Source organism: Erithacus rubecula, assembly GCF_903797595.1.
Source record: "Erithacus rubecula genome assembly, chromosome: 6".
NCBI lineage: Eukaryota > Metazoa > Chordata > Aves > Passeriformes > Muscicapidae > Erithacus > Erithacus rubecula.
In genome coordinates this window covers 22848848-22875072 of record NC_136688.1, presented here as the reverse complement: position 1 = coordinate 22875072, position 26225 = coordinate 22848848, and the positions used below count along the sequence as shown (strand labels likewise).

General features: G+C 45.4%; 1 protein-coding gene across 4 annotated transcripts; it reads right to left on the bottom strand.

Annotated features, from left to right (window-relative positions):
* Positions 1-1810: 1810 nt before the first annotated feature.
* On the bottom strand, positions 1811-26225 carry PACSIN3 (protein kinase C and casein kinase substrate in neurons 3). 4 transcript variants are annotated; one of them, XM_079309152.1, is made up of 12 exons: positions 26024-26225; positions 13752-13833; positions 12256-12356; positions 11677-11833; positions 10701-10936; positions 10191-10346; positions 9484-9659; positions 8573-8693; positions 7983-8113; positions 7255-7320; positions 6585-6745; positions 1811-5080 (listed from the first exon to the last, which is right to left on the bottom strand). In XM_079309152.1, the coding sequence occupies exons 3-12, from the start codon at positions 12307-12309 to the stop codon at positions 4965-4967; spliced, it is 1374 nt and encodes a 457-aa protein (XP_079165278.1). In that variant the 5' UTR covers positions 12310-12356; positions 13752-13833; positions 26024-26225; the 3' UTR covers positions 1811-4964. The 4 variants fall into 4 exon arrangements, with proteins under 4 accessions (XP_079165278.1, XP_079165277.1, XP_079165280.1 ...); XM_079309151.1 differs by lacking the exon at positions 26024-26225 and adding an exon at positions 25732-25996; XM_079309154.1 differs by lacking the exon at positions 7255-7320 and having other exon boundaries at positions 26024-26224.

Here is a 26225-nt window from a genome sequence, read left to right as displayed (position 1 = left end):
GGGGGAGTAGGTAGCAGTGCTTCAACTCCATAGGTGGCTGCAATGTGTAGAGGGGATGCAGGGCTACTGGTGAAACAAACATCCATAGAATTATGGATGCAGCATTCCTTAGGAACTGTGGAACTGTGGGGAAGCTCTGAAGAGAATTTGAGAGAAAGGGCTACTGTGGTCACAGCTGGGGGCATTGACTGTTTTAGTGTCAGCCTCCTGCTGGAAGCAGGAACAATAGACTCAGGAAGGAGGTAGTGAAGTCAAAGGGGGCGAGTGGAGGACCTGGAAGAAGACTTCCAGCTGCTTGGAAAGAAAGGAAACGCAGGGAGGAAGGGACCACAGGATGTGTAACTAAAAGGACCCAGTGAAAGTGCTGAAACTGAAGAGGAGAGCTTATGGACCTCCACACTAAGGGGGAAGAAGTTCTGAGCACCACTACACTGTCTTGAGGTGTCTCAAGCTGCAGCTGTATTGCCTTAAGCTGAGAGACTGACAGAAACCTCTGCAAGCAGGGTTACTGAGTGATGAAAAACAGGAGAACATGGCCAGAAAATGGATATGCTGAAAGCAGCTGAGGTGATTTGGCCTGAAATTCAGTTTGGAAAAGTTCACTGGAGCCATGCTTCTTAGTCAAGATGTTCTAAAGATAACTGGCCAGTTTCTTTCAGTTACAGAAGCTACTCCACTGCTCCCTTCCCCTCCCTTTCAGCAAGGATTTGTTCATCATCTCATATTAATCCTCTTTGATCTGCAAAGAACCTAGGTAGCTTGGTAAAGTCTCACTCCCTTGCAGCCCAGAGTTTTTTAGTTCCTTGCAGCCTGGACCTGGGGAGTAGTTCAAGACATGGTTGCAAGTTTTTTCTGTTTCTCCTTTTTTGGTTTTAGGTTTGGTGCAAGATCCCTCTGAAGACACTTTGCCTTGTATCATGCTGCTTTACTTTTATTTATTTTACACAACCTTTGCTGCCAGCCTGCAGTGGGTATTTTCCAAGCACATTTCCATGGGTCAAGATGGGTTTTGTGGTACTGGCTTTGTCTCATGTTCAGCCCCATGATGTGGGCACAGCTGGTCTCAGTTTCTAACTCAGGGCAGTCGCCCTAGATATGATCACCTACAGGTCTAAGTGGTGTTCAAACCCATTTTGGCTGCAACAGCAGCTGTCTTCTCAAGCAGAAGGGATTTTTGCAGCCTGCTGTTCCTAATCATATGGTAACAGCTCCACAAATGCAACCAAGGCAACTACAGTTCATGCAGAGCCTGCTCTGCAGTTGAACCTGTGGGAGACAAGAGAGCTGAGCTCCACAGCCTCACAGCTGTGGCCTTGGGCTGGACCTGCAAAGGGCAGGAGCAGAGGCAGTGCAGGACAGTTTTTAACAGCACTGATGGGTCTCTGTGCAGGATTGCCACATACTTGCACCTGCCTGGGTGCTCAGTGCCAAGCAAAACAGCCACAAGGACACAGGGGATGGGAAGTGGGATGGAAAGTAAACTGAAGCAGCAATGGCCCCAAGCTCCAGGCAGGGCTGTGCAAATGCCATCCAGAGCTGGAGGCTAACCACAACTCAGCTGCCATCCCACAGCACAGCTGGTCTGTGGGCTTTGTGACCCAGATTTTGCCTACAGGGCAAAACCATTACTGGGTTAGGCAAGCTCAGCTGTGACTTTGGGGAAATAGGTGTGATCTGTCATAGAGAATCTTTAATTTCCTCTTTGTAGGAAATTCATCATCAACAGGAAATCCAAGCTTTGCATGATAGTTTCAAAAATCTTTTCCAGGAAGATACCAGAACCAAATGAATTATCTGCTAATCAGAGGTGTATGGGCTTTCCACAAAGAATGGCTTTATTAAAAAATAAAATATGACTAGATAATTATTCACTGTGTTGCACATCAGGCACAGAGATGCATTTGTATTTTTTTATAAAAACCACGGGAGAAGAACAGGCTTCACTGGCCTTCTGGAATTCAGGCACAGCAATTAGTTTATGTGTACATGTCTCACACAAAACTTTTGGCATGGCATGAAGTTTCAGCTAGAACCTTTGTGGTTAACAAAACCTCATTTGCTTCTGTGGAAAACCAAGTATCCAGGCAGAGCTATTACTTTAATATAAGATCATTAGATGTGGGTTGGGTTACTTTTTTTTATCCCCCTCCTTCCCTCCAGCCAGATCTTTACTACACAGGCTTACTAATCCAGATGGTTTTGGGTAGCTAGGACTATGTGCCATGCCCATTTGTATAGCATAGAGCTATAGTCCAGCCAAGGAATTTTTCACTCTCAATGTGTTGTCTGCTGTTCATTATCTCAGCTCTTGGCAGGGATTTCTGATGTGCAAAACATTCCTTAGGGAACTTGTTCACATAAGATGCAATATGTCCCTATTTCTGGAAACTTTCAGGCAGCCCACTGTAGTCAGGTGGTCATGTTTTCCTAGGACAAACAAGTCTGTTCAGACTTTGCCCTGTGGAATTTCAGGTTGTTTGTACTGTAATCAGAGGTCCTGTCCACTGGACATTTCTGTCCTTTAGCACATCGTGGCCACACCTAGCTCCATCCCTAATTACAGCCTGACTAGAAAGCAGAAGAGAAGTTAAAGTCAATTTTCCATGTCATCCTCTGTAGCTTCCTTCTACTGTTTTATGACCTTAAATCAAAGACTGACATTAGTGTTTGAAATATGCAGGTTAATCAGGGAAGCTTCAGTATTGTTTATAGGACAGCTCAGGTAAATTTAGCCCTGTTTTAGTCTCAGTTCTCTCAGAAGCCTGGCAGGCATGGCTCTCTTCACATTCACATGGCTAGGACAAAGAAGCAACAAATCATTCCATTGTGGGTTAGCAAGTGGAACACTTACTGCACAACACTAATGATACATTTATCTAGGAACACAGAACTGAAAGCAGACTGGATCTTTAAATAAATCCATGTGCTTATACACCAACACCTCTAATTACATGGCATAAGTTTAGAGGCATCTTCAGATACTGAGCCTAGAATACTAATTAAATTAATAGCTAAATCCAGGCATTTTTAATGGCTGTTGCTTAGATATTTAATTGCCTTTTGTAAATACTTTCTCTTTTATTGAGAAATGACACAACAGACTCTGAGCAAAATGCTTTAGCCTTGTTCTTTTGGTTTGCACCTCTCTTCCCCATTCATGAAGTACAGTGCTAGGGATATTTCAAGCAAAACCTTTCAACTGTAAGTTCCTGTGGCCTCACAAAAGCACTATAAACAGCATTAGTCTCTCATCTCTTTGTCCATGGCAGACTACACTTTAAGACATCCAGGCAATGAGATGTTTGTGATACTTTAATCTTCATAAATTAACAGTGTTTGAATGTGTCCATCCCCTCCTCTGTTTCAGTCTGCATTTTGGCTTACTAGTTGCTGTTAATGCAATACTGGCCATTTAATCCTGAGGTTCACCCATGACTGCAGACTTTCTTATGTGCAGCACCCTTTTTCCAAACAGCTCTGAAGCAGTTCACCCCAAGTGGTTGGTGGAGGCACGACTGAGTATTGTGAGTCTGACTTAGCCAGGTCACTCACTTGCTAGGCCAGAAAAAGAATGTCACTACAGAAGGTTACTACAAACTCAAAATGCATTTCAGCAGCAGTTTCAAGCAGTACTGAATAAGTAATTTTTAAACAACTGCTTGTTTGCCTTTGTTTCTCCCACAATGGGACCTTTTCCAGTTTTTTGTTCCCTCAAGCTCTTAGGCTTATCAGTCCCTATGCTGCAATATGCAGAGCACTAGGATCAGGATGCCAGGTCTTCCCAGCAGCCTCAAAGGCAGAAGGACAGGTGAGATAAAGATATTTGATACATCCTCCCTGCTGAATGGCACTTAAAAACTGGACATAAAGTGCACTTGCAGCAATACAAGACAAAAAGGGGAGTTACCCCTCTATGGGTAATTAGTGCCAACCAGCAGGCAGCTTCCACAGTGCAACCCTCATCACACAGGGTAGGGGTATTTGGCAAAGCAGGGAGTGTACTTTTAGCCCTGTGTAAGTCAAGAAGATATTGGAAAGGAAAAAAAGAGGGTCTCTGTTGTGCACTAAGTGCTCTTGATGAGAGGTGCAGCCAAAATAATCTAGATGCATTAGAAACCCCAACATACACAATTGAATTTAGGAATCCTAAGCAGAACAGCATTGGAACGTGGCTGTAATTTTGTTAAAACCAGCCTTCAGCATGTGTCAAAATCCATTTTAGCTCAAGGAGCATTCAGTAAACTCCAACTTGCTGCACAACAGGTCTGTTCACAACTCATTAGTCTGAACAGCCATACCATGCAAGACAGAAGCTTCTTTCTCCTGTGCCTCAGCTATACTATCATTAATTCCTGGGGTTATCTCAATAAATATGAGGGAAGTAAAAAGGGATGTTCAGGTTGAAGCTGTATCACTTATGCCAGCTGCCTTACCAGGGAAGCCAACAAGCTTGCAGGTGAGGAATACTGAAAACTTATAAAAGACATGGGAGAATAAAGAGCTTTCTGCCAGTCAGCTTGATGAGGCTAAAAAGGGGAAGCAATAGTAGAAGTTCCCTATTACCCTGCATATCCAAAATTCCTTGAATGGGAAGCCTGGAGGCAGGACAGACCTCAACACCCTATGGATGCATGTGCATTGAAGTCAAGGAAATATACTTCCTCTCTTTTATAGAGATCCATGAAAATACCTCCTTTCACTGAGTGCAAGTCAAAAGGATTGGTTTCTTTTTGCACTCCTACACTACTGTAGTGCTCAGAAAAGTCTTTATTCATCCTTGTTTATTTTTTAGAAACCCTACAGATCTAGATGTTTAAAATGAAGCATTAGTTACATGGAATATGTGCCTTTAAAGTCCAGAAGCTGCTGGATATACTGCAAAGGTGGGTTGGGGCCAGGAGTGACCCAGTGACCTCTGCAGGAGATGCTGGTATGGCTGTGAGGCACTGGCAGGGCAGCAGCAATCATGATCCAACCTTCTCAACGTAATTAGCAGGATAGAGTCCAACCTGACCAGTGAGAAGGCGACCCTTGCACCAGCCCTGCTCATCTTCCTCACTAATCTTCATTAGTTCTTCACCTAAAAGTAAGAACAGTCATCAGGAGGCAATCTTGAGAAAGTTAACATAGCATTTTTACCCACCTAAGATGACTTAATAAAAAACAAGACTATTGGTCTCCATCATCAGACTCCTCTCCCCTTACCAACACCCTTGTCATAATGCAGTTTAATCGAAGCCAGAATCACTGATCTCCCCAGTATTTATACTCAGTACTACCACCTCAGCCAAGGAACTTAAACAGACCTTCGCTTATTCTATTCAGCATCAGAAATCTTTTGTGCCTTACAGTTCTGCCAGCTTTTCTCTCCCCAAGGAACATAGTTACAAGCCAGAGTGATCAGAGATCTGAGACAATTTTTTCTTAGTGTATCCTCTGATAGGCAAGTGAGAAGGAAATACAAGAAGCCACTAAGCTCTGGCTGTTGGGACCCAAAATGCCTATTCCATCATGGAGTGTCTAGTTTGGCCAGAAAGGCATGAAATCAACTGATTTCTCATGACCAGGAAATAGTTATAACATTCCCACATCTGCTTTGGGAAAGGGCAGAAAGATCCCCTCTTCCATCAGTAGAAGGTAATACTTCTGCCAGAGAGGGAGGTCTTACTGCATCAGTGGGCACATCCCACACTGGCAGAGTCTCAGAAAGTCACTGCTGTTAAGCTGAAGCCTATATTAGTATGTGTTGCTCAGAGCAGATTCAAAAAGGAGATGACTACAGCTAACAAGTCATACCCCATTTCATCTGCTGAGTTGAAAGAAAGAACAAAGTCAATGTTAGAGCACCCATATTGAAGGATATTTTAAAGCAACAAGTTACTGTTAGGAAGTTCACTAGTATGGTAACACTGCAGCACAGATATTGGCCTCGGGCACAAGGCCCTGCTACTGAAGGACTCCAGTGACTTTAAGTGGGTGTGTTTTGGAAAGGTACAGCACAGAGATACCATGTAAAACACACAACAAATAAGATCAGACACTCCCAAGATCACGATGTCCACTTGAAGATGAGATGAGGGCACATGCAAACTTAAATTTAACTAAAGGAAGAAAAGGAGACATCTGTTTGCTCCAGTGCTCAATCTTCTGTTGCAAGCCAGTATTTCCATTTTCGAGATACCCATTTTGAGCAATTTTGAGCTTCTCCCGAATTATCTACCTTCACATTATTTGAAAAGACAATCCAGAACACCCATGTAATTTTTACATCAATGGTTCAAGGGAGAAGCAAAAGGTTCAGGGGACAATTCAGAATAAATGCTCTAAGAGGCAGGGGTCTGCTCTCCCTGCACTTGGACCAAGGCATGGACAGTCCATTTCCATGCAGCCTCACTACCTTCTGGTCTAGAAAAAACTGGATTTCTCACTGTGTCATCCACCTCAAAGGAGCTGGCAGTGGTCACATCAAGGGAAGAATAAATGTCAGTTTTCAAGTGGACATCCAATTCTTACAGAGTGTTTCATCATTGAGTGAGCCCAAGTGAGGACAGTGAAAGGTTAGTAAGAGATTAGTGCTTCTGTACCTGCTTTAAAGCTCAGCTCATCAGCCTCCTGTCCTGTGTAATCATAGAGTGCTCGTACCCGTACACCTGGTACCTTTAGGTCTTCCTCGTGCCCATTGGCATCCAGGCACTTCTTGGGAGTGTCCTCATCTGACCACTCTGAAATGTCTTCCTTCCCTCCACTGTGGGTGTGGAAGGTGAGAGGGGACAAGAGGCTTGTTAGCATACTGATCTTCCATCCACCTCCTCCTGAATCATGCACCACCCTGACTCCCCCTGAGACTGCTCTGCTGTAGGACAGGGTGCAAGAGGCCCAAAAGTCAAGCAAGGGTGAACAGGGAAAAGAAATCCCAGGAGATACTACATTTTGTTGCAAGCTCCCCAGCATTAGAACCCTGAGGCCCAGGAGGATAACTCACTCTCAAAGTATTTTCACATACACACTCTTCATGACCTCCTCCTGTTCTAGCAGACCCTCTCACACAAGGAAAGCCAGTCCTAACTGGAGAGCTCAGCTACATCCAGTGTTATTCCAGCCAAGAATAAGAGAGAGGAAAAGCTGTGTTTTGCATCCCAAAGAGATGTCTGGAATTATGTTTTTCAAGTCAGGGACAAGAGCAGAGGGAAGAGCAGCAGAGGACAGACAACTGGAACCCAAAAAAACCCTGCAGAGGCTATGTTCCATACTAACTTCACATGGGTTGGTGCCTTCAGGGTGTCATAGAAGAGGCTGTTCTGCTCCTCTTGATAGGAAAACCTGTAGATTGGCAAATAGGGCCCCTGAATCCAATTAACTGTGAAATACAGTAGAGGCCTTGAAAAATCTCTATATCCCCATTCTTCTCTGCTCAATTCACTTTGGCCAGAACCTACCCTTTAAAGCAGAACAGCTATTGGAACAGTAGGATGAGTCTGTTCTGCCTCTCCCTATTCTCCAGGCTCACTTCCTGGCAAGGGAAGCAGCTATACCCAAACTTGTCAGGCACTACACAGCACCATACCAGGGAAAAACAGTAACAACTTGTTGCCTTTGTTTAGGAAACCACACAACTCCCAAATCTTCTCATTTTGTCTGGGAGGAAGAACTGAGGAAATGCATGTCAGAATCAGACAGCACTAGTAAGACTGGTCTAAATCTTGTCACTAGAAGTATCTTTGCCAGGAAGGCACTTTGTGAGGCAGAATATGCTAGACAAAAAAGCCCAAAAAACCCTAAAAACCCAACAAAACAAACCCAAAATCAAACAGCTACCCTAAACTGCATTTTCTACATGGCCTTTTCCAGAGTGCCACAGGTAAGGCCATGGACAAGAAACAGGAAATTAAGGAAGAGATTACTCCCATCAATCCAACTCATTCATGACCCTAGGCAGGACTGTACTTTTCCTAACCTGATGTATCCCAGTATTCAGCCTTTACCTTGTCTGCAGAGGGGTCTGTGAGACAACACCATCTCGTGTAGGCAAAATGCTGGTCAGTGTGACATCATCAGCCATCTTGCCACTCTTCTCCTTCTTGGTGATTTGCCTCTGTGTTTCAAGGGACCATTCCTGTCCAGGGAAAACCAGTAATACTGTCAAGCCACTCAGATAGAAAAGCTCTGTATCTTTTCTGCCCAATACAGAATAACAGAAGACTAGGTTGTACTTCAGTAGCAGCTGAACTGGTCAGCTCAATAGCCTTGCTGGTATAGCAGGCTCATCTCTGTTGAATCCCAAGGTGCAACAAGAGAGGCTTGAGAGAAAATCATGACAGAAAGCTGTCCTACAACACTAAGCACCACCTCCTGCTCTTTGACCTTGCAGCTGGATGGCTTGAATATAGCTTGGCAGCCTACGTGTGCCTCTTTGGGCAGCTGACAGCTTGCAACACAATTTCAGAAGAGCCCAATATCCTGAGCCTGCTGAGCAAAGGCACGGTCTTTCCAACACAAGAGTAGTGATCACTTATTTCAGATAAGCAGCTAAGTGTTTGGAAATAGCATTAACACACTCTAGAATGCTCCCCACCTCAAACTGAGGCCAATTCATTGCCATGCCCGGTCCGTGAGTGTTGCGCCACCACTTCAGGTCCTCCTGGTTGTCTGCAGCCATGATGACTTGGTGGAGATCCCGATACAATGCATGAAAGCTACAACCAGAACAGACAGAACCACCAGTAGTCAACTCCCTCGGCACTTTCCCAAAAGCCAGCTATGAAGGAAGAGATTAACCTCATGCACAATTACACAGTATCCTCAATCCCACAGGATTAAGGATGCTAGAGTAGTACTTATTCAGTCCTAGGAAAACACAGCCTCTCTTACTGGAGAGTCAGCCTGGCAAACAGGACAGTCTTGTTTGGTGTGGCAGTGCCCATCAAGTGCCAGCTCTCAGCACAGCTCATTAAGTGAGCACTGAAATAACTCAGCGCATTCTTGCACACATACAGGGAGGTGGCTCCGATTTGTTGCCTCTATCGTAAAAGGGACACAGAAGATTTTTGGCTGCGCCTGCAACTTGTGGGCTTAGGGGCATTATTTCACAAAAGGTCTCTCTACTAAGGGCAAAATGGGTGGAATAACTATCAATACTAGAAGGCAACAGAGCTATATTCCTTAGCCTGGGATTACATATAACAACATGGAGGCATTTCATAGGATAGAAGTACACACACAGGAGAGTACTGGACAGTAGCAAAGAAGGAAGGGTTCGAAGGCAGAAGATCCTCTCTGGGGAGCCTGGCACTGCCTACAGTCACAGACCCCAGCACTGGTGACTCTAAAGAGACCAAATGCCAGTTCTAAGATACACTTGGAAGGGGGAAGAATGAGATGTGGCTGATGCAAGAAAGCAGCTTCTGGAGACACCAGAACTGGCACCCTCACCACAACCTGAGTACTCCAGGCTGGCAGAATTCCCCTCTGCACCAGGGCCAGTACCTTTCACTGGTGGAGAGATTAAGATGCTGGTGCAGATTCAGAAGCATCTCTTTAAAGAAGCACAGTCGCTTGCGCTCTGCCTCCTGACAGCCCTCAAACACCTGCTCCATGTCCTCCATGTAGCGGGGATTGTAACGATTCAATTCTTCCAGCATCTTCTCATACTGATCCTTGCACTGTAGCAGGAACACAGCAAAGGTGAGTGAGATGTGTTGCCTTGATGGCAAAAAAGTAACAACCCTCCCTACTCAGGCTTGGGACTGGCAAGTTTTTTCCCCACTGCACTATTGAACAAATACACCAAAGAAATAAGAAAAAATCCAATAGCTGATGTCCCAGTCCATTGCTCTTCTAATATTCTTGCAAGTTTCCTGTTCTTCCTTACTACTCTCTTCCACACTTTCCTTCTTGTGGACAGACAAATCAGTTATTTTTGGTAGCCAAGTCTTCAGCTTTACAGGTTCCACCCTCTGCACCAAATCCCTTACAGTTTTCTCCTTTTTTATTTTAAATTTATTTATAGATTAGGATCTTGCCTAACTTCAAAGACTGAGACCTTAGTTACTGAAATCTGAGTCTAGCTCACTAAAACCTCAGATGATGGGATTTCATATCTTAAAGGGTTCAGCTGAGGGATATTATCACCAATGCTTTTTCCTTGAAATGAGTATCCTTGTGACCCCTGTCCATTCAATACACACACACACCTTCTCAGCCTCCTGAGTGCACTTCTCTACACGCTCTTGCAACTTGCGCATCTGCTCCTGTGAGACAGACGAGTCTGCCTTGGCATGGTTCTCCCTTGTATGGGCTGTTTTCTCCTCCTTCCGGGCTGCATGATAGTTTTTCTTAGAAGTCTCCACCTGTAGGAAAAGGGATGCAGAAAAAGCTGTGATCCTGCCCATACTGATCCTCCAATACTCAGAGGAGGCATGTTAACATTTGTTAGTCTGCAGTAACCTAACAAATGCTAGTTCAGCATTTAGTAAACAATGGTCCAGTGGGAAGAGGTACCTTCAAATGATCTCTTTTTCAGTGCTTACCTGCTGTGCAGGAATACAGAACCTGTTACCAAAGTCTTCCCATGTGGGAAGTTATAAAACCACAAGACATCCATCCTTCTCTGGCTAACCTAGTTTGTTTGCCCAGTGGCTCTCAAAATCAGCCAGCCAGCTCAACTACCCTCATCTCTCTTTCCCCATTCACACTTTGCTTACATCTTTCATCTTCTTCACCCAGGGTTTCTGAGCCTTTCGGAACCCGTCCTCTGCGTCCTTTGTTTCCTTGAAGCCTCCAATCATCTGCTTGTGGTAGGCCTCCTTCTGCCAGGCCTTGATCTTATCTGAATCTTCACCAGCCAGGTGGTTCCGGACAGCCAAGTGAATTTCACTCAGTTTGTCTGCAGCTGTCAGGAAGGCATGCCAGGCCTTTTCCAGAGTACCATACTGGGGACCTGCAGGAACAAGCACCGGAGGGGCTGTTATACCTACTGCCCACAGAAGGGAATGCAGATTCTTTTCTTCCTACATACATCTACCAGTATGGATTCACTTCCCTAACTCTGCCCCATCAAACAAGTCAGCACTGACTGGTATCCATAGGAATCTAGACTGGCTGTTAGAGCTGGATGAGATGAGCATTTCTTTGAGCAGCCTCAGCTGTCCCAGATGGTGCCTGCCAGGAGAAGGTGTCTGTAGAAAATCCTCTTCCCAAATCTGGCCTGAGCTTTGGGACAGAAGGCAACATTGGTTCATGACTGAAGCTAGGCTTCTGTTCCACAGACCAGCAGGTCCTTTGGGACATCTGTTACTCATAGTGTGATACACTACGAGTTCAAGCACACTGCCACTAAATCACAGCATTAGTAGTTATTCTCAGAGTAGAGGAGAAGACAGCTAACCCATCCTTGAAAGGGGGTACATCCAGCTTGATTTAAGACTTGGCGTGCCCAAGGACTTGCCAAACTAAGCATGCAGATTGATTTTTTTAATAACCAAGCACATGACAAGAGACCTCTCCAAGTGAATCAGAGGATTGACTAACAAAACAGGCAAACACACAAGAAAGTCACCCCCTTCCTGGGGAAGGGAAGCCTGTCCCTCAAGGAAACAGCATCACTTCAATAAGAGACAGCACTCAAAGAGGGGAGTGCAATGGTTGCTTCCTGTTCCCAGTCTAATATGCCAACTTTACCTCTCTCCACATTGGTCCTCCACTTACGGGACCACTCTGTTAGCTGCTGGGCATAGTTCTTCTCTATCTTGGCTCGCTCCTGGAAGCAGGAGATGAGGTCATTGCAGAGCCGGTACCCATCATCCACGCGCTTCACTGTCCGCTTGTAGTTGCCAGCCTGAAATGTCACACATCATTATCGTTTATACCGTACTGACTCACGTTCCTTCAGTACAGACAACCTCCATCATTGCACAGGGAGGGAACACGGGCTCTTCTGAAGCCTTCATTTGGGCTCAGACCCTCCTTTGGTAGTCTCAGCAGACACAGGAGGGAAAAAGCTGAGATGCTTTGCTTGCTTCTCTCACAGCTTAGATCAATGTCAGCTGAACAAGGAACTCTCATTCCACAGTATCTATGGAAGAGTCACTACTCCCTGCAGTAAGACACAGCATGGTACTGAACCTTCCCACAGCTCCTCCCTTCCACTCCTTAAGGGCAGCATGTCGCTCACAGACCTGGAACTCAACCCTCTAATTCCACCAGTGGGTGGTAAAATGACACTCCTACCTCCCTCACACTCCAATTATCCTTCCTTACCTCCCAGAAACTGCCCCCAGGAGCCTCCCCGCCAGCATCATCTTCTGATGACATCACCCTCTTTTTCTTGCAGCAGGGAATGTTTGCAGATTTCAGTTAACCTGAGAAGAGAAAAGTGATTTCAAGCATAGCACTAGCTGGGCCTTTGCAGACAGCATAGTTCTCCATGACTCTGGGATCTGCGGGAGCCCAAGTGGCTGCCCTGTAGCCAAGTACTATCATCAATGCCCCTACAGCAGCAGATGGCAAGGTCCAGCAGAGATGCCCAGGGCTGAAATGGCCTCCTCCCTCCCTGCAGACAAGAGGCCTCTTTGGCAGGCCTGTAACACATTGGGAAAGGATGTTGTAGAAACCTTGGCTGTGCAGTTACTGGAGATGCTCATGAATCCAACCAAGGTCCTCAAGAGGGTAACAGAAACTGAGGTAGCTAAAGCTATTTAAAATCTGCCTTGAAAGATTTAAAATAAGTCTCATGTCAATGGAGATGACTCCAGCTTCCCAGTATGACTCAGGATTACAGGATTACAACAACTGACTGGAGAAAACAAGGCTGAGCAGTCAGCAGGCAGGCATGTCTTGAATGGGGAGGAGCCCTGTAAGCTGCCCACCAGCTGAGCTGGGCTTGAGCACAAGTACAAAAACATGCTGGGGCATACCCAGCCAAAGGGCAGCACAGCACACCTGCCTATTACCCAGTAGCACTGCTTCCCTAGGAACATCCCTGCACAGCTGCTTTTTTGCTACACTCACTGCATTAGGTTCAAAATCTAGGCTGGAATGTAAAAGGTTCATCTCATTGCCTGCTGTCATAGAACTTCTGCCCATTCCCCTGTGCTAGCCTGCACTGCCAGTTTGTTCCTGATGTGCTACAACACTATGAATTCCTTGGGGAGAGGTTCAGTAATTTTCTTGTGCAAGAATGAGAGAAGGAGTAACAGAACCTAAGCCCAGTCACTTGCTGACAAACCCAGTTCTTTCCAGACAAGCCCAGGTTAATGCAGCATGCATGGCCTTTGCTGCCACTTCTCCTCTTGCACATTCCTAGTTATAAAAAGCTTCCCTCACACCCCAGAGAGGTATCTGCTCATTCTGGCAGCCCACAGAGCACACAGCAGAGATGAAGATCAGGTCAAGAGTCCACATCTCCCACCTCATGCAAATCCTTCTTGGTGGCATGAGCCACAAAGTGAAGTGGCCCAACCCAGACTGCAGGAATTTCCGACATTTGGCTATGTTTGCCCAGTGTCACCCCATGGAGTGTGCCAGAAGCGTATTAATGCTGTTCCTCTGGCCTTCTTCAGAAGGCTGGAAATACTGAATTACAGTCACTGAAGCAAGTTGTTAAATGAGATATGACATTCAGGTACACAAACCCTAAAAAATCAATTCCTCCACCATGCCCCCAGCTGTCCCCTTCTTCGCTCCCCACCAACTGCAAAGGTATCTTACAGGCTCCAGGGTATGCAACTTTACTCCTGGTCCCAATAACTACATACCTGAAAGCCAAAGCAAGATGCCACAGGGGAGCAGTGGGAAACCAGCAAGTGTGTCTCAAGATCTTCAGACTCTGGAAAAAGACTGGAGGAGACAGAGAGGGGCACAGTCAGACACTCCTTTGCAGGGATGATGCCTGTTCTGATGCACTGCAGTCCTAGGGTGTCCCTTTTCTACCAACCACTTAGGAGTGGCACCCTCTGAAATAGCAGCTGCAGCCACTGTGCCTCCCGAGATGCCATGTTCCAGCACGTAGGAGAGATGCCAAATCCTTGTGTCACAAGATCTAGCCCCAGAGAGAGTTAAAATAGAAACACTGGGGTGGCTGACAGCACTGTGCAGGAAAGGTAGCATCACAACAGCTGAGCACAGGGAACAGCTTGGGCCAGAAAGGCCTAAAATAAACAGGCACCCCATGTGGAGTCTGGTGCCCCCTCACTGCACAGTGTCCAGTTTAGCAAACCCCACCACCTCCATGCTCTAGTGCATATACTTTCACACACAGCTGCCTTTGGGAGAAAGAGGGAAGGACACACATATACCTTCTTCAGTCTCTTTTACCTAAAGACAAAGAAGATTTATACACAAGTCAAAGAACTTGATAGCTCTACATAAAGAAAAAAACAAAAAGCCACCAAAACTCACCAGAACGCATATTCTCATCTACAGTCCCTACAGCAGCAGAGCACTGCACTGGTAGGATGTGGCCCTCTAGCAGGAGAGCTTTTCTGTCCCTTGCTCCTTTCTGTAAGCTATTCCCATCACATCCTCAGACATACTTTATTTTGCTATATGATAAAGGTAACTGTCATCAGCTTTCCACAGAGCAAAGAGAAGTAAAAGGTCTGCAGAAGCTAGGAGAAGCAAGGGAAGAATAAAGCATTTTTGTTTGTCTCACATTTACATCCCTGGGGATTTACCTCAACGCAAAAAGTTTATTTACTAAAAAACAAAAAACCAAAAAAACCCAGACAAAACCAACAAAAAACCTCAACTAGAGACAAAGCAAGCAAAAAAATCCCGTCTTAGTCATCAATATGCACTCAACTGAGGCTAGAAGGTTAGGGCAGCTGAGAGTAAAACTGCAAAACCTGGAAGTGGGATTTTTAGCCAGATGGTAACACAATTTTTGAGAAGAAATGAAAGAAGGTAGGGAAAGAGAAAGAAGGAAAGAAAAGCAGACTGGGTTATTGCAAACTAATGACTTTTGATGAGGAAGGGGAGGGCAAGAGGATGAGAGGGAAGAGTTGTGACTGAGTGGTGCAGGTCACTGGATAAAATGTTAAAGCTCATCAAAAATTTTATAAGGTTTCCCAGTAGTCCCCAGTAAAACCAGACTAAACATTCCTGAAATTGCTATGATTTAAAAAAACTTCATGAAGTTATGTAAAAGTGTATTTAAAAACCATCCTTTCTTTCTCCTGATGAAGGCATAGATCAATTATACATAACACATGAATGTTGTATCACTTTTTCCACGCTACTCCCTCATCCTCACTTTATCAGGAAGCAATGAATCACAAACATGCCTTCCAGCTCTGGTTTCCAATTCAGGCTGACTACATGGTACTAGAATTTGGGGGGTAATTGTGGAAAGCTGTTGTATGGCAGTATATGTGTGTTCATTTGAGGGACAGTCAGGCTAAACAAACATCCCCAAAACCTGAATCCATTCTTTCTGCAGTTTCCATGTTAGAATTTGAGTTGTGTCTGCTTGCTTTCTCAGGAGTTACCAACTCCAAAAGCCAGATTTACTACCCCTAACAGGTTCTGAAATATAATAGTAGCAGAGCTGGATCAGACTAAAGTTTATCATGGCCTCATAGCCTATCTAGACAGCAGCCAAAAGGAGATACCTTCCCTTGCTTTGACAACAGAGCAAGCATACATGATGCCTCCCTGCATGCTCTCCGAGCCTCTAACCACTTGCTGACAGGAACTTCCCTGAGCTGGATGTGCCACCTATGAATGAGCACGTAACAGATTTCTCTTCCATTAATTTCTCCAACGAGCTTTTGAACTCATATGATTTTTCAGCATCTGTAATATCATGTGGCAAAGTATTCCACAGCTTAAGGCTTTACTGTAGTCATCAGCACAGTAGCTGGGGGCAAAATGCAATGAAGTGGTATAATATTTCTACAAGTTAATCTCCATGACCTGAGTAGCAGTCTGTTGAGTACATATTTCCATAGCAGTTGTATAGCCTTTATAAAAACCCAGAAAAATCCAGCTTGATAGAAGCAAAAAGGTCAAAGAACAATGATCCTTTCCTGCTGGGCTTTTTCTGGACTTTGCATACTTTGTGAGGCCATGTCAGTCAGCAGATCAAATTGGATCTTCATGCAGACATAGGAAAGGTACTTTGTACTGCACAGAGGGGCTGAAAAGAACAGCTGCTGCTGTCACCCTGAGTGAGCCCTAGAAGAACAAGTAGATTGCCAGTCCACCCCTTCATGCCTATCTATTCCTGAAATACCACGTGGTGTGATCCACTAAGGGTTTGAGACCAGGGAAAGCCCAAGTTTGACAGGAAAAATAAATAAATGTGCAAAAGCCTGGAGGTTGTTTTACACCAAAGATGACAGGGATATCTTGTGGACAGCCTGATTTAGCAAGAGCCACCAAATGATTCAGGAGGGCTGGCAGAGCCTGCAGTATAAGCAACATAGCTGGAGTTATATTGGATTGAGTAGAGTTTTATGTGGGCCAGTACCACATACAAGACTCTTCCTGATGCCACTGCCACCTCTGCTAAGAGGAGGCTATCTAGCAAATCATATTTACAGGGCAAAGGAATTTTTATCCCTACCTTCTCATCTTTCTTTATAGGCTCTCACAGTTAAGAGCTACTTAAGACCTCACAGCAGCTCCTGCAAGACGAGGTCTCTGGAGAAGAGGGAAAGAGTGACTTCACTGCTATTTATTTTCATACCTCCAGAAGATTACAGATAAAGGCAGCACAGACACCACTACAACCAGCAATATCAGGCAAATTGATCCATGCAAATGACAGCTACAACTATTCCTGTTTGCTGTGCTGGAAAAGATACTTCCCTTCTTCCCCCACATACCTGCTCTCTCTTAGGAGCCAACATAATTATTAGGTCACACCTGCTATCAACTTCCTATTAAGTTATCAACAAATGCTTCTTGTTCTTTAGCTGCAGAAAGGTGGAATGGCTCATGAGTGTCTCACTAGTACTGAGCTCCACTCAGGAAAATACCAGAGGGCTCATTGTGATAGAGCTGTTTCTACCTTGAAGCCAGGTTGTTATTCTCACTTGTGATCCAGTCAGGGACATGTCTCAGACCACAGACCTCAGACCAAGGCATCAGGCTAAAACTTTCCCTTTCAAAAACATGTGAAATCTATTATGCATTGTAGGATGTGCTTTGTTACTTCCTGCTTTCACAACATCTGTGCAACGGGGTCCTAATCCACAAAGAAAACTTTCAGATCCAAAAGTAATAATAGCTCTTCTCCATTGAAAGCTTTCCCTTAGGCAGGTAAACCACAGAAATTCCCTTCCATCTACACCACATTCCAATACTTCCAACCTCTAAATGCCCAAGGCACCACTTGTATATGCATTGCTTGACTGCCTCCTAAGAATTCTTGTAAGCAACTGTTTTCCTAAGTTCCCCAACATCAAGCCTCTGAACTCTACAAAGGCTCAAAGGGCTACAGCCCTGCAGGAATTCATCTACAGAAACAAGGCTTGTACATTGCACCAGACAAGGCCTTCTGCCCAACTCCTCTTCCCTTTCCCAACTACAACAGCAAATTCGGAATGCAGACACATGTAGGAACAAACTGAGTTACATTTATATAGTAACAAATTGAATTAAATTTATCTAGTAACTGAGTAACTGAGATTTCCAAGGAGACACATTTTTATTGTGGATCAATTTCAATATAGGTCCTAAAGCCAAGCTAAGCAAAAGTTTTAATCAGTAATTGCTTGCTACTAACTAATTTCCACCTCATGACAACTGGCAGGAATTCTACACTTTTTGCAACCAATTTGTTTGATTCCCCAGTCATTTTTCTATATAGCACACAGTGGTGAAGGTATTCTTTTCCCTCCAAAAACACAGGCACTCTGGTATAGGTTGCAGATAAATGTTTCAAATCTGAACAATCCAAATACAGAAAAAGATGGCAGCCCCCCTTCCCTTACAGAATACAAGTATGACATCCTTTTTTTTTTTTTTCCTTTTAACTTGTCAGAATGAAACTAGAAAGCTGAAGCCAGGAGGTTCCACATCACTCCAGCAGTGTAACAAACTCAGCTGCTGTTGGTACAACAGAGCTAGGAAGGTCCCCAACAGAAGGGGTGAAATGGGGCATGGGCCAGGGTGTCCTTTTCAGACTTACCATCTCTGGAATTGCACATCCAGTAGCTCTGAACCAGTAAGTGAGATGATGCCCAGTAATGTGCTCTCCACTGCATTATATAGGAGGTCTGGTATTTACAAGCATATTCACCTTTTTGAAGAGGGGACAGTTCTTGTCTACTGCTACAAAGGGGCCAAGTAACACAAAGATCCTCCAAAACTTCCTTTAGAGGTATTTATCTTATTGCACTATCACACCCTCAACAGTCACCTGACTGGGAAAGGGACCAAGCCAGTCCCTTTCCCAGTTTCCCAGCCTCTCCCTAGGGACTGAAGCCTGCCAGGGCTAATACAGTTTCAAGCAAGATTTCAGCTCATCTCTCCAGCCAGGGAAAGGTCAGAGAGACACCAGGCAGAACAGTAACTACACACAGAGGTCATTTCAGCTCTGTGCAAGCCTCTAACAGAAGCCTATCTCCCAGTCCATGATTCTTTAGAGATTATGTGGTCATCCACTAGCAAAATTCTCCATGATTATACCAAAGTACTAAAACACAGACAAAATCCTGTTCCACTTGAGGGGCTGAGCCCCTGAGTCCAGACCACAGCTTCTTTAGCATAGAACAAGCCAATATACCAATGACAGATATTCCCCATGTGCCACCCCAAGCTCTTTTCAAAGTGTTCATACAGATCTCAATCTTTCCTCATTTATTAGTTATTCCCTGTCAGCAGCCAAGGCTACAGGACAGGCTTCTACTAATACATTGCTGCTGATCTAGGGGTTAAGATTCCCAGCTGACATAGCTTTACCAGTCAGAAACTGTTTAACCCAAGAAAAGGGAAAAAATCTGCTTTCATTTTCCCATTTGATGTAGAGGATCTTTAATATTACAGGAACACAGATCTTTCTGGTTAACATGACAGTACGAGACAATGTTAATGAAGGAATGTAGTGGGCTATCAAGGTACGTGTTACATTTTTCCCCAGTTGTTCTTTGTATTTAAAAAAAAATAATTATAATGTCAAATACACAGCTGAAGGAGGGAAGAAGCCAGTGCTGAACCATTGTGTACCATACTCAAACAGGGCAAAAGGCTCTGTTCATTTTTATTCAGAATGGTTGCTGGAATAATTTAAACGTGTATGTTGTATCTATGTGTTTAGCAGCTGCAGCTGACAGCCTAGTAAGAAGCCACACATACAAGTTACCAGGAACAGCACTACCCTAGTTGTTTTCTTAGACCTGAGAACAGCATCATTCTTGTTCCACTCTTTAGTCACAGCATGCCCACTTTCCAGCTCTCACACTTCCTGTCCTACCAGTCTCTCAGGGCAAGGTTTTAACCCAAGCAGATATTGAGAACCTGTAATCACTACTCTCCCACTCTCTGGCTCTCGCTTGTTTGCTTCTATGCTGGATATTTCCCAGGGTACTTCCCACCCTGCTGCATCAGTCTTTGCAAGCAAACACATGCACTTCCTTTTTCATCAGATGGGACCCTGAACAACTGAAAGTTCTTTCTTCCTAAATCACTGATAAACAGGTGTTTAAAAGGTCTAGTCAAAGTATAGTCTAGTATATCCCCCCTCCTCAGCAGTCTCAAGCCACACAGAATGCAAACATTTCCAGGATTTAATCTGGTAATGTTTTTTTCTGCACTTATTGATTAGTTAGATCAATATTTCATCCTGTAACACTGGAACTTAGTAAGTTATTGTAGTGGCAGGTTGGACCAGTCTACCCTCTACAACTAGGCTTGGAGTAAGAAGTTTGGTGTGTTTGGATCTTTATATGAACAGCACTGATCCAAACAGAATAAAATGCCCAGGACTCATCTAACCCTGAGTAAAGAAGGCAAAAATAATGGGAAGTGGTGATCAGGGGTGTTTCCTGTGGTTGTGGATGGGGAGTAGGTAGGGGGGCAAACTCCAGTAACTTCCTGCCACTGGAATATTCTGCTGTGATTTAATCACCTTGCAATGCCAAGAGCAGGGATCAAGTTTACATGAATGCATTAGGAAGTCCTAAGGAAGTAGACTGCAATCAATGCAACCAAACAACCTTTGTGGGAGCCACAAGCCAGTTAGCTCCATGCTAACAATGAGCTTCTGCTGGTTTCTTGCTTCACTAGACTTCACAGCAGTCAGAAGCCTCCAGCCTTCTCTACTCCCGTCTCTCACTTGGAAGCCACAGTGAGTTTTTAACTCATCTGTAGTTCTGCAATTTCTGGGTTTCCTTTACCAATAGTTGTCTTTTCCACTGGATGCTTTTTGAAGAAGGAGAATGGGAGATAAGAGTTGGCAAGAAATTTGTCCTTCAGACCAAGTGTGTGACAATCATATGGCTAGTTTTTTCAAAGTATTGCACTTCTTTATCTATGGTTGCATCAGATAGATTTCTGGGTTTATATGGTAAAAGCTGATTTACTAGAACTGCTTATTATGTGAATACTTTCCTTCCAAATACTCACATAATGGAGACAAAAACATGAAATATCAACTTCAAGGCATTTTTGAAGTTCATCAAGTTCCCCGCAGAGTCTTGAGTCCCAAACAGTCTGGAGAAAGGAGTATAACTAACTCCTTGACTTGAGAGCTGAATAAGGTAAGATTGACTGCTAGGGCATCTCTTATGGTAAAAAGAATGAGGTTAAAGCATCACACCCATAACTTCTGTTCCAGGTGTGACCAGTTCCTCCACTTTGAACTTTTGTTACCAGAGTTAGGTTCAATCTGCAGGAAAATCTAAACAGCAAAGAAACAACTGCAACTTAAGGCAGATTTCAATACCACATGAATTGGAAGGACTGTAGAGTAGCTTTTACACAGTCATTTTGCATAGTCTTTTACAGAAGCAGACATGTGAAAAAGCATAATTTGCTCTGTGGACTGAAGAGAACTTACATTCCCTTTGTAGCATCTCCTGGTTCAAGAAGAGTTTGGGAGATCAGCCAATTTGGAGGTACTCTACTCCTAAACATATTCATACACCTTTCTGGCAGACTTCCCAGAGATATACACAGGTAACAAGGTTGAAGTAGGAAAGCCATTAGGAACTGGCCTGCACTGTGGAGATTCATACTTCACTGAATCATAGAATGGTTTGGGTTGGAAGGGACCACAAAGATCATCCATGCCCATCCGTGGACTTGGATGCCACACACTAGACCAGATTGTTCATAACTCCATCCAATCTGGCCTTGAACAATATCAGGGATGAGAGCATCCACTTCTCTGGGAAACCTATTCTAGCAATCCTTTGAGTAAAGAATTTCTTCATAGCATCTAATACAAATCTTTCCTCTAGTTTAAAAGCATTCCCCCTTGTCTGATCACCATCTGCCCATGTAAATAGTTCCTCTCCCTGTTTTTTATAAGCTCCTTTTAAGCACTGAAAGGCTGAAATTCTTCTACTGAAAGGCCATGAATACTTCACACATTCTTCTTGAAGTTCATTGCCCTGCATGTCATGGAGCAACTTTTATCTACTTCATAGTATCTGCATAGAATCTGCTTTTAGTATCAGTAGTGCCTCTTAAAATAAATTTTTGTGTCTCAGGCTGAAAAACAGGACTATTAACACTTCATATTCCAAATGTTATTCAAAATACTTTAGGAGAGGACAGGCAAACAGAGCAGTCAGCCCAAAGTGTACACGTGACAGGATAGGTTTTAATGTTCAGCATCACTGGAATGTCATTTGCTTTCTCAGTCCACTGCCCAAAAGAATTATTTTGGTTTCTGGTCCTCAGGATTCAACCTGACATGTGAGGAAAGAACACTGGAAGGCTTTTCAAAAAAAAAAAAAAGCACAAGCACAACAAAGCAATCCAGTGGGCTTTATTTCCCTGCAATGCTTCCTGAAGCAGCTCAAAACTGTAGTTGTTTGCTTGCATTGGAGTAGAAACCTGCTGGAGTCAACAACTCCAAGCCTTCCCATGGGTTACCACAGCTCACCAGTCCTCATACAATGCAGAGCTGACTGAAAACATTGAGAAGCAGAAGTAAAAACCTGTAATCATTCAAGAAGTGAAATATGCTGCATCTTCTCCCCATCCTCCATGAAAGCTTCTTGCCCTTGTCAGAAAAGGCAGCAAGGCCACCTCAGAGCTCAGCACAGCAGCTGGTGCAGCTCAGCATCCTCAGGGAGAGGTTGCTCAGCTGCCAGACTGGGAGAGGTTTGGCTCAGAGCAGGGGTACTGTACTGAGGGATGACAGAATGTTACTACCAACAGAAAAATCATCTGTAGGTGACTGAAATGACTGACTATGTCCCTTCAGAGACTTGCCAGGAGGCAAGTATCTTCCATACCATACCATATCTTCCTGCAAACACGAGAGACACAGCTTGGGCAAGCTCACAGTAGGGACAGCACTGAGGAGGCTGAAGACTTGCTAGCACTTATGGCTTGCCTGCAGCAATTCTAATGCCTGTAGCTAGGAAAAAACTTAGTGGCAATAAACAGAGTCCTACCACAGTCACCTATTAAGAGAGCATAAAATCCCACACAAACCTAATGCCTCTGGATCCAGGCCTCCGGTACCATGGAGATCTCTCACATGCCTTTTCAACAAACTACAGTGCCCAGTGACAATCACTAGATTTAACACACAAATTCCAACTATCACAAGTCTGAAAGGCCCATTCCCATCATCCCATTCACAGTGAGGAGAAACCAGTGAAGGCTCAAATGTGATTAGAATGCCAGTCACATTTACTGCCTTATAGCAGTGCCCCACTTCAGCCCACATTTCAGCATGAAGGAACTTGAGACTAATGTACCAGTCACTGAAACAAAGCTGGATGATTACAGCAGAGGATGCACCAGGTTCTTTGCATTTGCCTTTGTGCTGCTGGAAAAATTTGTGCCCAAACAGTCAGAGTGCTTTCTGATGTTAAATTACAGTGATCACCATGCTCTAAGGTAGTAGCAAAAAGCTACCACTTGAACAGCTTCTTAACTGCTCCAAGAATGCCAAGTCCTTTTGTAATTCTTCAAAGAGCAAAATCCTAAAGTGAAAACTTCCAGATACAGTAGTCACTGTTTTCTGACCCATCCACTAAAGTCTTAGACTAAAATATTAAGGCTTTTTTTTTTAATCTATCAGTCACAGTTGCCTCTCACAGAGTACCCTCTACACCCACTGCACTGAGTAACTAGTGATAAAACAGCATGCCTGATCACAAAGTCTGTTTCAAAAAGATAAGAGTTCTTTAAAGGCCTTAAACAGCTCTCCTATTGTTCAGGCATTTCCCCATGAACTCTCAAGAGCAACCTAAATTCACAGATCACTGATCATCTGATGGCAAAAATAGAGGCAGTTTATTAATGCTCTCTGATCAAGAGTATAGCTTTTTCCACTCAGCAGATACTTTTAGCTTTTGAGGTCCCCAGTTCAATCCCTGGATGCCAGCCATGACATAGACCAAATGATTCAAAACAACAACTGAATAATATCCAGACCTTAAGACGGCCAGAAAAAAAGAATATACAGTGTTTGCCATGCTTGCTGATATCACGAGTTCTGACAGAAGCTCACATCACCCCGTTGTGGTGGTGAAGGCATTCTTACAGCTTTGCATCTCCTAAGAATCCCATTATTGTGTTACTGATTTTGTACATATATATGCATGCATGTATGTAAATATATATTAATTCTCTGATATATAATTATTTTCTTTTTGTTAGAAATTCACAATCATCTAGAGAAAGCCCAAAAGATTCAGGCTAGATCTTGTATAATCCACAAAAACCTAAAATTACCAAAAGCACCAATCATTGTCCTGTGAAGAAATTAATTTGGGTCCATAAAATTTTCAGCCTTTTATGACTTGGTTACACACACAGTCTGCCAGTGACCTGCAGCATTTTGGTGCAGTCCAGTCACACACAAGCCTATTCTCTTGTTGACATTTCATAATAGAGTTCCAGGTGGGCAGTTGTTCTCAGCCCTATACATAGATGATACACTGAAGTTACGGCTTTTTATTTATAGCCTGAGAAGAAGACAGTCTTCACTTGAACAAGTGCAGGCAAGCCAGAGAAGTTCAAACACACAGGTCAGATGGGGAAAAAAAAAAAAAAAAAAAAAAAAAAAAACCAATAAAGCAATACAATAGACCAGGCACAGAATAGGGAAGGCAGCAGGCAGCTGATCAAGCTCACATATTCATTCTGTTCCAAGCTGCAAGTCAATGGACAATCTAGTAAATATTTTAGGGAACTTCTAGAGAAATACCATTAATTACACAGAACACTATCAAAGCAGACTCCATCTCATACAAAGCACATTGTGGACTTCAGGGAAAGATGAATCCTTGCATGAAAGAATGTGCTCAGTTATGCAACTCATGGGGAGAAGCTCCACTTTGACTCCACCCAGAGACCAGCTCATACCTGGAGCAAGGAGTATCTGGACCCTGTCATTTTAGCCCACACACTGCAGTGGTGCATTCTGCTCTTATGCCTTCCCGAGAATCACTTGAGTCACCCACTGTAAGGCTTAGTGACTTCTTGGTGACACTTCAATTCCAGGGTGGAGTGGGAGGCTCTGCTTGGGTTCTGTACTGCAATCAATTACCATCATATCAGAAATTCCTTTGTGCAAATTAGACCAGTAGTTGATTTGAAGAGAAGTTCATTTCCAGTTTCAGGAAGTAGGAAGCATCAATTCTATAAGGAAGGTCAAAGAGTGAACAAAAAGGCCAGACTACTTCCTAGGGCCAGACAAGTGTCTGGTGGTGGTCAGCTAACCTCATCTGCCCTGCCAAGCCCTGAGCCTTCTTGCATGCCTGAAGAACTGAAGCAAGCAAAGAACACATAGTTGGCACAGAAAGTGGTGGAACAGGTTAATGCGTTTGGGCCACGCTGGCTTCACTTATCGATAGCTTTGCAGAGATCATGGAACCCTCTTCCCGTGCCCACTGACAAATCAGACTGTCTTCTCAAGCACTGGATATTCAGGCCCGCTAATACCCTCCCTGTTTATCAGCTTTCTCCTGCCCTAGGCTGGAGAGGACACGGTAACCCCAGGAGCCTGCCAGGGGCCCAGTGACACGGCCGAAGGCAGCACCCCTTGTGCCTGCCCCTCGCCCTCCCCTCCTTGCTCTCGGCAGCCAAAGAGAGGACGAAGACTAACAAGGACAGAACTGTCCCCTCTGCCCAAATTCTCCATCCAGCTGCCCGGAGGCCGGTTCACAGACCGGCGACACGGACGCCCGAGACAAGGGACTGCAGCCCTGCGAGCAGCGGCCCCGGCGCGGCCCCTTTCCCCAGGGGGTCCTGGGAAGTTCGCTTTATCCCCACTCTCCAAGCGCTACCAGCGCCCGCGGCTCCGGTTTCAGAGTGGGAAGCGGCTCTGCGCGGATCCGGCACAAAGAGGCCCCTGTCCCCGAGGCAGAGCGGAGGCGCGGGCTCCGGAGGGAGGGAGGGAGGGGGAGCCTCGGCAGCCCCCAGTAACGGGGCGGCGGCAGCGGGCCGGCCCCGGGAGGCCGGCGGCGGGGCACCCGGCGAAGCTCTGGGACGCAAAGGGAGCGAAATTCTGGCGAGAGCTTCTGCAGCCCCTCGCGAACAATCCGCCGGGACCGCAGCCCCGCCGCCCTCCCCAGCCCAGCGTGCCGCCGCTCCCGCACCTACCGGGGGTCTCCGCTGCGCCTCCAGACCAAGCGCGCCGAGCCGCCTCCCAGTCCCCTCCTGCCCACAGCCAGCGCCCAGCCGGGTACCGCCTCCCCCACCCGCCCCCTTTCCATGAGGAAACTTTTCCCTCGCAGTTGCCAGCGCGTCCCGAGACGCGCTGCCCGCCGCGGGAAGGCGGCGCCGGGACCGGGACGGGCTCTGCCGCCAAGACCCCCGGCACCCCACGGGGCACGGGTCCGAAAGGCGCCGGGCCCGGGGAAGCGGAGCCCGCCGCGGTGACCCCGCCGCTTACCTCGCAGACGGCGCGGCACGGCGGGACGCTCGGCGGACAGCGGCCACCTGGGGGAGGCGCGCCTTGAGCCCTCCCTCTCTTTCAGCCGCGGGACTCGGGGGTCCCGCCCCGCCTCCAGCAGCGCCCGCGGGGCGGGCCCGGGCTCGGGGTGCTCCGGTGGCAGCGGCGGGGCGGCTGCGGCGCGGCTCCCGCCTCCCCGCCC

Coding starts and splice junctions, on each gene's coding strand:
- PACSIN3 (XM_079309152.1), bottom strand. CDS start 12,309: ATGTCATCAGAAGATGATGCTGGCGGGGAGGCTCCTGGGGGCAGTTTC. Junction 9,660..10,190: donor GCACTCAGGAGGCTGAGAAG/GTGTGTGTGTGT, acceptor TTCCTGCTACAG/TGCAAGGATCAGTATGAGAA. Junction 8,114..8,572: donor TGAATTGGCCTCAGTTTGAG/GTGGGGAGCATT, acceptor TTCCCTGGACAG/GAATGGTCCCTTGAAACACA.